The following is a 13,151-nucleotide window of genomic DNA, read 5'->3' as shown; positions in this document are numbered from 1 at the left end:
AAATAGCGCGGCAAAAAAAGCAGAGAAAGCGAGGGAGAGGAGGGAGAAAATAACGGAGATAATTCAAACACAGCAAACGCAGGAAGGGGCAGAGGAAGAAAAGATTGATAAAATAAAGCTTGGTGCAATTATGGGACAACAATCACTTTCTTACGATATACAAAATATACTTAAACGCAAACAATGAACATTCTTTACCTAATTTCCAAAATCCAAACAAAAAGCTACAGTGAGGGACGGGAACCATGTCTGGAAGAAGTGTTACTACGTACATCAGCTTCTTGATATGGAGGAAAGCAGGCTGTTTTTTTAAATAACATTATCCAGCCTAGCATGTCAGCATACTAACATTTACTAATTAATACAAAGTGCGGATAGGCTGATAAGAGTGTGATTCTTTTGCCGGTATCAGGCCAGAAACTTCATCATTCAGTAGATTCAAATTCTGATCAGATGATGGAGCGAAATGCAGGGGATCCACAAAGTTGTTACAGTTCATACTCTAGGGACAATGAACGATTGTTAGGTTATGGAAATTCATCCAATTTTGGCTGATACATTTCAATAAAAGCCCAACTCTTCAACCTCATGGTGTGACGAAAGGATAAGTCATTGCGATTCATCCTCTGGGGACCATGAATATTTGTAGAAAATGATGGACATTAACATTATGATGCAATTTGGAAAGTCAGGGGATCCACAAAGTTATTAGAGTTAATCCTTTGGGACAATGAATGCTTGCACAACTTGCAATTCATCAAATATTTATTAAGATATATCACCTAAAACTAAAAGTGGCCTCATGATAAACTAAAGGCCAGGTAAGGCCAATAAGATGCATCCTCTGGGGGCCATGAATGTGTGAAAATGTCATGCTTATATCTGCTTAGATGTATCACAAAACCAACTCAAAAAATGTGTGGATTAGTGGGATGCATGGCCACACTTCAATTTTTTCATCCGTACCGACCTTGGCGTCGCCACTTTAAAAAACCGCCACATGTCATTGGTGTGTTGCCACTTTAAGTGTGATTTCCTCTTGTCATCACAATTATGGACTGTTAATCCGCCTGTCATTTAAGTGCTATCAATAAATACATGCAAAGTAGAGCTTCCACACAGCTGGCTGCGTGATGTGCCCATCCATATTAGGCGCGTCGAGGCCAAACCATAACCCAGTGAAAGAGATTAAGCCTGATGCTCAGCTTACGAGTATTAACTAATGTGTATCACACTCGCAAATGTTTGAAAAAAATAAACATTCCAGCTGTTTCGACTGCACGTACATCCTAATTATATTTTTCAGTCTTCTCACAGCTCTAGCCCAGCAGGTATTAATGCACACACATGATGATCAAAACAGTTGTGGCCCTTGAAGCACAATAACGCTGCAGACCTGTACAGCAGTCTGAAACTGAGGATAGAGTTATTAAATATGTATGAGCCTCTGCACTGTACTATATTTTAACTGCGCTCTTCAAAAGGGATGCTGCTGTTTGTGATGTGTACTAAGCCAATCATAGCTCAATGAAATGTCAAATATCCTTTTACACAAAGCGAGGGGGCCGTGTTTGGACAGTGTTGTCTGCTCGGCGGTGTCTCATGCTTGAAAGTCCAACAAGCCAGACCTGCACAATGAGAAGAGTAAATGTGCTCGGATTTCTAACACACAAAATGAATACAAAAATAAAAGCAAGGGGGGGAGATGGTATATTGTAAAGAATATGCAGGCATCTGTAGCTTGTAGAAAAACAATAAAGCTAATAAAAAAAAATGTGCAGCCTCACACTTCAGTAAACGTCACATCTGCCATTAAACAGTGACTGCCTATGCAAAGGTTTAGCCAAATAGCATCCGATAAAAAGAGGCTGAGAGAACATCATGCAAACTGAGGGACATAAAACCACAGAAGGCACCTCAGCCTCATTTATACCTTAATTTAACATCCAGTCAGGGCTTTCATTGAAAAACCCTCTGACAAACACAGCTGGAGAGCAACCAAACGCAGAGGACTACTGCTGGAGAAAAAGGAGAGAAGAGGCAGACTACGTTCTCTACTGCTGCTGTCATTGTAGGTAAGTGCTTCATGAGCTGTACCTCATTATTTTCCATTCATTTTCACCTACAATAATAACTAGAGCCTTTTTCCTTCAAGGGGAAGTAGAAATCTGCCATGTGAGTAAGGACATGACCATGTCATCCTGCCATGCTGCTGGCCTTCTCAGTGCTTGACGAGCTTAATATGCCATCGCCATGGCAATGCTAGACAATCGCCACATCCTCCGTATCAAGGTCCTGGAGGACTCTGCGGAGAGTGGAGTTTTTGTCATCAACGTCTACTGTGGCGAGCCTCTACTGCTGCGATTCTGGGGCCGGAAGCCGCCCTTCCGTAACGGTCAAGTGGAGCAGACGGAAGTGAACTCGCAGACAGACGAGGAGTTGAATTTTGTTCTGCGGGCCCTGCACCGCGCACCGAATCTCCCCAACAGTCACTACTGGGGCCCGTTTGTGCTGTCATTGTGTCTTGATGCTATTCACTTCTGTTTCCGCCTCCCAGCCAGGGCCAACAGAAGCAGCAAAATACAAGACATCATGGAGGAATGTGGTGAAGTCACGTTGTTGCGCTGAGAAATTGGTGAAACAGAAAAAAGCCTTTCCTTTAAACCTCTTGTCGCAAATGGTTCTTGTAAAGACTTGATGGCTGCTTCAGGGATTCAGTCTCTGGCTTTAAACGACTGGATATAAAGTACCAACTGATTTCTTTGGCCTTAACTGCGGTGTCTCACGCCCATCCACCCTGGCGTGCTATTCATGTCCGCCCAAAGTCAAACCACAACTACACGACTGGCCTCACCGCACACACAATAGTGGGCAGTGCCCTGGGTGCTTTATGATGGGCCAGGCACACCATAACTCAATGTGGTCAGGAAGATGAAAGACCAGCGGCGGAGTCTGGAAAACTAAAGGAACACAGCTAGAGAAAACAAGCATCGCAGAAGGGAAAAAGACAAGGAGCAGGACACACAGAACACCCCACTGGCTCTTTCAACATTTTCTTTTTTTCTAATTAAAACAAAACAGCTGGAGTACAACAGTGGATGAAGACAAGGTAACAAAATACTCACCATCGTAGGTAAAGTAGGCTCCATCCTTGAATACTACAACCGCAGGAAGCTCTGGCAAAGTGACTGACTGGAAAGGTAAACAGATATTCAAGTCAAAACCAAGTCCCATGAATCATTCTTACCCTAGGAATGTATGTGCACATGCAAAATGTGGAACAAGACCCTTTTAAAAGCAAACTGTGAACTGCTTTGCGTATTGCAGAGACAGCAAGGCTGGTACCCAAATGCAGTTGTGGGAGGATGAGTAAAAGAATGAATGATGTACTTTAATCTCTAAATTAGCCATGACTCAAGAGTTTCAGTAACACATGATGAAAAAAGTATAATACTCTCAGGAAGTCATTTCAGAATTCTTTTGTAATTTAACAAAGCATTACCTCCGGGAACACTTCCTCTGAAGCCGAGAAGAAATAAGTGTAGACAATGAGCTCGGAGGCAACGTCGTTGTACTTCTCCTGCAACAGCAAACATGGCTTACAGCAAGTACACAAAGCTTTGGATAAATGAGTGTGTAAACGTTGTACATGCTGTGTCCCTACAAGGTAAAACACAAACCCTATTCTGTGTTACAACAGCTTCTTTTGTTCAATCAATACACAGTTTTAGCATTGTAGCTCTGAAGAGTGCTTGGATGTAACTGGCGCTTACTTTGAGGGGAGAGTCTCCACCGACATACACAAAGAGCACATCATGTCGTTTCATCATGTGCTCGAACATCTGCTTGCTGGGAAGTGCCCTGACGGCCGGGCTGCAGAGGGAAATAAGAACCCACGCAGATTAGTTCAGGATGAAAATGGCCCACTGATGCGTTAACTCATGCTAAAACTCCTGTGTTCTTGATCTCTGTGCTGGTGGCACCACCCAGTGGATATCTAGCAACATGCAGCCCTGAAGTCAGAGCCAAGCTTTTGATCAACCCCTCTGTCACGGATCTAGCTCGATTTCCCTCAAGGAAGGGGGAAATCTGTCAGGCACAGTTGTCACAGTTTGCACAAACTGGAGCTTCAGAGCGGGAAACCCATTGAGCTATGAAAGAAATATGGCCTTTCGTTGATAAGCTTGGTTCTTATTAGTGCAGCTGGGAAATAAAAGACAGTTTTACTTTGTATTTTGAATGTGAAAATGGAAAGGCTTACCCTGCCACTCTGTTGGCAAACTCTACAATATCGTCTTTTGTCCTTGGCCCCTTGTAATTATAGGCGAGATCCCCCTTTAACCTTGGGACAGAAACAAAAAGAGTGAAAGAAAGGCTGAGCATTTAAATAAAAAACAACATCATTATTTTGGGCTGTCAAATTGCTGCTGGGTGAAGCCACTGATAGAAATTAATTGGAAAATCATTTGTATGAAATTTAATTTGTGTGCATAAGAGATAGAATGTTGCAAAAGAGGCAAAGCCCAAACTACATTAAGTCATTAGTGAATGGACGGAACATTTTGCAGCAACTATTTTGATGTTTGATGAAATAAAGGTGTTATCTAAATCAAGCAACCATGGCAAATATTAGCTAGTTCAAGATTGTCTCTGCTTTACACACTCAAGGCAACTTTATTGGTACACCTTTCTAAAGCTGTTCTCCTCTTTGCACCCAGAACCACATTTAAACACACCCAAAAAAGGAGCTGCAAACTGCTGATTGGCTGGCTGCATATTCATGCGGCAAGTCTCCCTGTCCATCACATCCCAAAGGTGCTTTCTGCTGGATTGACTCCTAACGAACGAGGAGCTAATGAGGTGGCCACTGAGTGCGTCGCTGGAAACACAATATCTTTAGGTGTTGGACACCTGGGAACCTAAACCTTGTTTGTGGCATTTCCCCCTGTTTCTTTACAAGTCATAGACTAAGCAATTCATAAACAGAACAAAAAATTATCTAAAGCTTAAAAAACAATCGCTATTGGCAGCGCTACTTCAGCCCATTAAAAGGCAGCACCTGTCTTTGGCTCAATTAAAGCCAAGCACTGCAATGCCAACCTGTCTCTTACAAGGTGTTCTAACGAAACTGCAAATCTATAAAGAACAGCTTATTCATCACAAGAGGTCAAACTAATCCAAAGCCTCTCACCTCCCCTGAAAAACAACAACAAATGACTGTCCCTAATTGAGTTCTATCCAGAGAAACTGCGGGAGTGGAGCTCCTACAAAAAGCAGAATGCATTAAGGATTGCTAAGGTTGCGTCAGCCCACAGGGCTTAATGAACTCAGGGGGTGAGGGGGGACAGAAGTCTAAATCAAGTCACCGAGGGAGGTACCTCATGTTCGTCAACGGGTGTTTCATCACTTGGTTTAATGTTATGAACCCTGCCGTGATCCTGTGGCAGTTTCCCAAATGAGCTTGATTATGAGCCTATTATGGCAGCGTGCAGATAGATGACTCGGTTTCAAAGACACGGAGGAAATTCTTTTATGTGGGATGATCATTTCTCAACACAAGTTCTGAAGTGGAACAGCCGGCGTCTACCAAAATTCATTCATTTGAAAATTTGAAAAATTACGTTTCAGGAAAAAAGTGTAAGGGGATACAAAGGAAAATCAGTTGGCAGGGTTCAAAGTGGAATTAGTGTCCAGCACTCCTGATTTCTTAATTAATAAATCACAACATACATCTTAGTGGTTTTAGAAAGACTTGAAGAAGTTAAGATAAAAATGTATATTGCAAAAGTTGATTTTAAACAATTTATCGCCCGAGAAATGTTTAATCAACGCATTCAAGAGAGCGGGATCTGATGCAATTGAGCTGAAAGGTGTGGACAGAGTCTGCCACTTAGTAATGCCTTAAGGAAGCGGCAACAACACCTTGTTCCCGCCTGAATTAGACATCTAACGGCATCTCAAAAGGCCAAACCTCAAGGGAAAAAAAGACAACAAGCGGGTAAAACGATCCTGATAATAACACAATACAAACTTAAGCCACTTGTATAATATAGTATAATACAACAGCAAATTACACCCTCAAAAAGCACCCATAGATCAATGCCTCTATGACACAGGATTAACAAACACTAAAGGCTTCACAGAAATAGAGTAATCTGCATTTTGTTTTAGACTTATAATCATACTGTGTCCAGAGCCTGCAGGTCTGTGCAAAATTCAATAAGCTCTTTAATCTCATATGGATTTATTCAGGCCTATTCAAAGCTGAGGCTAAGAAAATTGAACCAAAAGAAGGCAAAAGTAAGCTTGGCTGTATGTTATTTTATATATGACTACAGAAAACGTGGCTTCGAATCAATGTAAATAGTCCACTATTGCTTTTAAAGTTGAATTAATTAAATAGTCACTTACAGTTTTATCGTGGGGTAACCTCGAACACCGAACTCTGACGCCATTCCTGCAAAAAAGAAGATAAACAAAGCATCTCAAATGAAAATATATTATTGTATGGAGAACCATCTTTCCCTTCGAAAAGGTCTTGAAGTGATCCTGTTTTCATCTTCTCACAGGGTTGAAATTACTTTTCTAATTAACATTCAGCGAGGGAGTTAGATCAGGAAGCCGATGGAAAATTAGAATCTTTGGGATTTACGCCTATTTGCCTGCCAATAACAAGAGGAGTCAATTGATAGCACTCTCACGTAGCGACAGAAATGTTGGAGTCAAACTAAACTAAGCTAACGGATAGGACACAAATGTGAGTTGAATTAATGCAACTCTGCTACAATCTCATAAGCATAATTCCCAAAGAAGCCGAACTATTCTTTTTAAAGCCCCATGGATTATACCGAAAGGTTTTCACAACTTTTCATTTAGTTTAGTCCGGTTTCAAATGTTAGTTTTAAGGCATATGTAGTCTTATCCTGTGTTTAGTAGGTATTTAATGATACCGTTAGGTCATTGACAAACAAAAAAAAAGGACATTGACATACATATTGTTTTTCTTGTACAGCTGGAGGTGGGGGAGGGAGAGCAGTGGCTCAGTCAGTAGGGGCTTGGACTGGGAATCGTAGGGTCGCCGGTTCAAGTCCCCGAACAGACTTGAAATATGGAAAGTGGACTGCTACTTGGAGAGGTCCCAGTTCACCTCCCAGGCCCTGCTGTGGTGCCCTTGAGCAAGGCACCGGACACCTCCAATCCCCCCTCCCCATTGCTCCCCGGGCGCTGCACAATAGCTGCCCACTGCATCCTAGTACTAGGATGGGTTAAATGCAGAGGACCAATTTCACTGTGTGTGCTCTGCTGTGTGAATGTATGTGACAATAAAGAGGGTTTCATCCTCCGATTCTATCTTCTATCTATCTAGAGGGTGAGCAAGCTGTCTGTTTCTGTGTATCGGTAGTGTATGGTATGTTATGCTGTTTGTCAGTATGTAGTATATGTAGTGTTCAGCATTTATAGTGAACTGAATTATTATAGAGCCAAAAGTACTTAAAGGACAATAATATTGAGATATCATGGTAATGTGACTCCTAAATAAAATCTTTAAGCTTGTTTATGTTGCCTTAAAATAAGACCTGACCTGATCCGAGAGTTTGCATTCAAGGCATCATCATGTTGTCGAACAACACAGTCAATTAGTTTGATCTACCTCGGTCTCCAGCACATGAAATATTCACCTGGGGAATAACAGTCTCCCAGGGAAGACCTTGAAGTGCTTTATCGTCTACTCACCAGAGTAAGCCGTAGCATCCATCTTTCCCACGCGGACCGGCGATCCGGAGCTCTTCAGCTCTGCTCCCACATCATACCACACCGGCTCCAGCTTTTTACAGTAGCCGCACCATGGCGCATAGAACTGAAAACAACCAGAAGGAAGCAAACTTAAAAATAATGTCATCATGTTATATCACGCAAACTATAACATCGTCTATGCAGTCAATAACCAGCTCTGTATTCTATTCACATACATATTTGTGTGCATTATTGTGCTGCGCTCGGCCAGCCAAGGTCTTTCTGAACAAACTCACTCCCAATTAATAACACATTGTCCTTACTTTGTTTTGCCTAATATGACCTTGCAGTGATTTAAGAGCTTCCTTAGTGCTGTGTTGTTGCTCGTATTGTACTTTTAAAAAATAGATATTGAGTTTGACCTCAAGGATGGATTACAACACTGGAAACTCAAATAATGCATCTGCTAATAGAGATCAAACTAAGGGCTTTCTACGGCACATCTTAGACCTGCAACAAAGAATTTATTGGTGATAAGTTGGTTACATAATTTACTTATCATATGCTTTTAATTTTAAAGGGCAAACTTGTAAACAAACAGTTACTTATTTTACATATCTGGAAATAATGGAGCAACATTTTATTCATTTAGAGTCATGTTTCTTTTCTCCTGGCAAATACAAGTCCAAATCTCTACACCATGTTCAGCTCAGTTTTTGGTCTCCTAGTACAGGGGTTTTCAACCGGTGGTCCGCGGACCCCTGGTGGTCCGCGGCGGCATTGCATGTGGTCCGTGACAAGAGCCTATGTTGATCAGTTCACCATTGTTTTTTTTAAATATAAATTCGCTTTGATATTTCAACACATTTCCAGAATACCGTTACATATCGTGAAAAATATGTTTAAAATAATATAAAGGAAATTCAAGCTGACAGAATGTAGCCTTGCGCCTATCCAGTCTATGGTAGCCTGTGATTCGCTAATGGTAATGAGTTGCGTCGCTAACCTCACTTATTATTCATTACGTACAGTCTTGCGAGCAAAGTTGACACACATTTATAAGCATAGCCGACGAGAGTATTTTAAGATAGGTTGTAGAACAGCAAACATTTGTTACATATGTACTAGTCTAGCTATATATCTAGCACCAATGGATCGTTTTGTAGTGAGGAAAGTGCCAGAGGGACAGGCTGCCATGACAGAGGGTCAGGCTGCCACGACAGAGGGACAGGCCGCCACGATAGGGCAAGGACAGGCTTCCAAAGCGTCAACTTCGCAAAAAAGACGAAAAAGAAAATACAATGAGGAATATGTTAAATATGGATTCACAGTGACGATCAGATGACCGGTCAAGAAGGAGGAAATTCTTTTGTGGGATGATCATTCTCAACACAAGTTCTGAAGTGGAAAGCCGAGCGTCTACAAATCTTCACTGGAAATTTGAGAAAATTACGTTCAGGAAGAAAAGTGTAGGGGTACAAAGAATCGTTGGCAGGGTTTCAAAGTGGAATAGTGTCCAGCACTCCTGATTCTTAATTAATAAATCAAACATAACATGGTTTGAAGCACTTGAAGAAGTTAAGTAACTGCAAAAGTGTTTAAAATTTACGCCCGGAATGTTAATCACGCATTCAAGAAGCGGGATCTGTGCATGCAGCCTAGAAGTGTGGACAGAGTCTGCCATAGGTAATGCCAAGAATGGTGCAACAATAAACAACTTGTTCCCCTGATTAGCATCTAACGCATCTCAAAGGCAAATCCAGGGAAAGAAAAGACAACAATGCGATGGTAAACGATCCTGATGAAAACACAATACAAGCTTAAGTCCACTTATAAATAGAATACAACAGCAATTTCACTCAAATAGCACCAATGTCAATGCCTCTATGCAGATACAAACATAAGGCACACTAGAATGGAGGAATCTGCATTTTGTTTTGATAAATCATCTGGTCCAGGAGCTGCAAGGTTGTGCAAATTCATACTTTAACCATATGGATTATTCAGCTTTTCAAGCGAGCTAAAAATTGAACAAGAAGGCAAAGTAGCTTGCGTATGTTATTTTATATGACTACAGAAAACGTGGGCTCGAAGCATGTAAATGTCCACATGCTTTAAGTTGATTAATAAGTGTCCTTACGTGTTTATCGTGGGTAACCTGAACACCGAATCTGACGCCATTCCTGCAAAAAGAAGATAACAATGACTCATGAAAATATATTATTGTTGGAGAACCATCTTCACTAATCGAAAAGTCTTGAAGTATCCTGTTTTCATCTTCTGACAGGGAGTGAACATTACTTTTCTATTAACATTCAGCGAGGGTTGATCAGGAAGCCGATGGAAACTTGATCTTGTGATACGCCCTATTTGCTGCAATACAGGGAGTCTATTGATACACTCTCCGTAGCGAAGAACATTCTGAGTCAAGGCTTCAACTAGCAACGAGTTAGGACAATGTGTTGAATTAATGACTGCTACAACTCTACATATCCAAAGCGAACTATTCTTTTTCAGAGCCTGGATATCGAAGTTTGTCACAACTTATAGTTAGTCCGGTTTCAAGGTTGAGTTTAAGCATGCAGCTTATCGGTAGTAGATTTAATGATACGTAGGTCATTGTGAAAAAAAAGTAAAAGGACATTGGACAATACTATTGTTTTCTTGTACAGTGGAGGTGGGGGAGGAAGCATGACTCAGTCTATAGGGTCTTGGATGGAATTGTGGGTCGCGATTGCAAGTCCCGACACGACTTGAAATATGGACAGTGGACTGCTATGGAGTCCATGTCTGTGTCATGGTATGTATGCTGTTGTCAGTATGTAGTACTCTGTAGGTCAGAGATAAGTGAATTGAATTATATGAGCCACAGAACTTCAAAGGACATAATTTGAGACTCACCTGGTAATTGATCCTAAATAAATGCTTCAAGCATGTTTAAGTTGCCTAAAAAAACTAGACTGAGTCCGAGAGTTTTGCATTCAAGCAATCACATGTGTCGAAACTGTCAATTTTTGATCTACCTCGGTCTCGCACTGAAGAATATCACGGGGAATAACAGCTTCCAGGAAGACTTGAAGTGCTTTTCGTCTACTCGCACATAGTAAGCGTAGCTGCATCTTTCCCACGCGACGGCGACCGAGACTCTCACTCTGCTCCCACATCATACCACACCGGCTCCAGCTTTTTACAGTAGCCGCACCATGGCGCATAGAACTGAAAACAACCAGAAGGAAGCAAACTTAAAAATAATGTCATCATGTTATATCATGCAAACTATAACATCGTCTATGCAGTCAATAACCAGCTCTGTATTCTATTCACATACATATTTGTGTGCATTATTGTGCTGCGCTCGGCCAGCCAAGGTCTTTCTGAACAAACTCACTCCCAATTAATAACACATTGTCCTTACTTTGTTTTGCCTAATATGACCTTGCAGTGATTTAAGAGCTTCCTTAGTGCTGTGTTGTTGCTCGTATTGTACTTTTAAAAAATAGATATTGAGTTTGACCTCAAGGATGGATTACAACACTGGAAACTCAAATAATGCATCTGCTAATAGAGATCAAACTAAGGGCTTTCTACGGCACATCTTAGACCTGCAACAAAGAATTTATTGATGATAAGTTGGTTACATAATTTACTTATCATATGCTTTTATTTTTAAAGGGCAAACTTGTAAACAAACAGTTACTTATTTTACATATCTGGAAATAATGGAGCAACATTTTATTCATTTAGAGTCATGTTTCTTTCCTCCTGGCAAATACAAGTCCAAATCTCTACACCATGTTCAGCTCAGTTTTTGGTCTCCACCACCTCCTAGTAGTGTAAAGTCGGTTTATTTAGAACTTCTTCTGATCTCCGGAGTCTGCTCATAAAAATGATGTTGTTTTTTTTGAGTTACTCACTTGAAACGATACAGTGGAGCTTTTTCAAAATATATAGACAGTAAGTAAATGGCAGTAATTCAGGACATACAGTATATTCCATACAATTAGATCAGTTCAATGGAATGACTTCATTCCCCCCCAAAAAATCATATGAGTTTGATATATTCCATAGTTCTGAACACAGTGTGTGTATGAGAAACAGTAACCAGTTGACATAGTATTCAAAAGACATAAGGACACACTCCTGCAACTCAAACTAGGAGTGAACGCAGCTTTGAGTGGTCAAACTTGATTTGCTTGTATAGAAACAGGCACAAACTCTGATATAAAGCCCTCCGAGCCTCCTGGCTTTGCCCGCCATGCATGACTTCTCATTCTCTAATCACAAATACAGAGGACAGTCTGCACATCCCCTCCGGCCCCCGCCCAGCCTACACCCTACCCCGACCACTGCCACTTCCGCAAGGGATGATCCCGGCAGTGATGTGTTGGATATGAAGTAAAGCATAGCTGAATAGACCCAGACTTGGTGTGTGTGTGTGTGTGTGTGTGTGTGTGTGTGTGTGTGTGTGTGTGTGTGTGTGTGTGTGTGTGTGTGTGACTCACATCAACCAGCCAGACATCGCTCACTCTGGTGTCTTTAAATCTGTCCAAAAAGAAGAATCAGTAAACGTTAAATAAAGTGAACTACATGCCATTTACTGTAAACATACAAATAAGAGAGTCACAGAGGAAGAGTTTATATTCAAACATGTGAATATGAGGGTCATTATTTGTTAAAAGTTGCAGAAGAATACCCTTCATCTCCTTAAATACATTCATAAACATAAATGCACAAGAGACTAAATCCCTACAGACATCCACAAGCATCCAATTAAAAGCACAATGCAACTGGAAACCTGAGATGAAATCAAGATTACCCCCATGCATTGTGCTGCAACACTCCTCTTAGGTTGTAATTATATAATAGCCCTCTTTGTAAGTGATAAGCCCCTTGAAATATGGACATCAACTCAAAAGTGCACATACTCCTCTATTAGAGAGGCTGTGCACATTATCATGTCACAGTAACAGGAAGGTGACATATAGCATTGAGAAGTGCATCACTTACGTGTCATCTAGATCTTCAACAAATGCAAACACCGCTGAAGCCAGAAACGCGGCGATAACTGCAACATAGAAACATACATTAAATCACACAAATAACATGTCATATTAACGTAGCAACAGCTTTACAGTCTCTATTGTCCAGCCCACCAGCCTGAAACCTCATGACTGAAGCATCACCAGCTAAAGCTCGTCCCTGCTAACTGAGCATAATTTCCCCTTCGTTTCGACAACTGGAGCTTTACATGTTATATTAACAGATGCAGTGGTAACATGTTTCATTTAGCGTTGAAGTAAAATGAATAACAAAGTGAACGTACCGCCACAAATTAGGGAAGCTTTCACTTCTGCCATTGCTTCGAGTGGTAACAGCAGCAAAGCAGGAAATACAGCTGCTAAATTGAGCCAGACTGC

At 41.2% G+C, this 13,151-nt stretch overlaps 1 protein-coding gene across 1 annotated transcript in view; it reads right to left on the bottom strand.

Annotated features, from left to right (window-relative positions):
* Positions 1-13,136, bottom strand: part of LOC134883988 (protein disulfide-isomerase TMX3-like) — a 33,577-nt gene extending 20,441 nt beyond the window's left edge. Inside the window, exons 1-9 of the mRNA XM_063912543.1 lie at positions 13,058-13,136; positions 12,742-12,799; positions 12,237-12,276; positions 7,735-7,858; positions 6,412-6,457; positions 4,262-4,342; positions 3,774-3,873; positions 3,503-3,580; positions 3,126-3,192 (exon numbers count right to left, since the gene is read on the bottom strand). Of these exons, the coding sequence (XP_063768613.1) occupies positions 3,126-3,192; positions 3,503-3,580; positions 3,774-3,873; positions 4,262-4,342; positions 6,412-6,457; positions 7,735-7,858; positions 12,237-12,276; positions 12,742-12,799; positions 13,058-13,091 (628 nt within the window). The 5' untranslated portion in view covers positions 13,092-13,136. The remainder of the gene's footprint in view (positions 1-3,125; positions 3,193-3,502; positions 3,581-3,773; positions 3,874-4,261; positions 4,343-6,411; positions 6,458-7,734; positions 7,859-12,236; positions 12,277-12,741; positions 12,800-13,057) is intronic.
* Positions 13,137-13,151: the final 15 nt, after the last annotated feature.

This window comes from Eleginops maclovinus, chromosome 21, assembly GCF_036324505.1.
Source record: "Eleginops maclovinus isolate JMC-PN-2008 ecotype Puerto Natales chromosome 21, JC_Emac_rtc_rv5, whole genome shotgun sequence".
Lineage (NCBI taxonomy): Eukaryota > Metazoa > Chordata > Actinopteri > Perciformes > Eleginopidae > Eleginops > Eleginops maclovinus.
The sequence above is the reverse complement of the archived record's forward strand: the minus strand, read 5'-3'. Positions and strand labels throughout refer to the sequence as shown.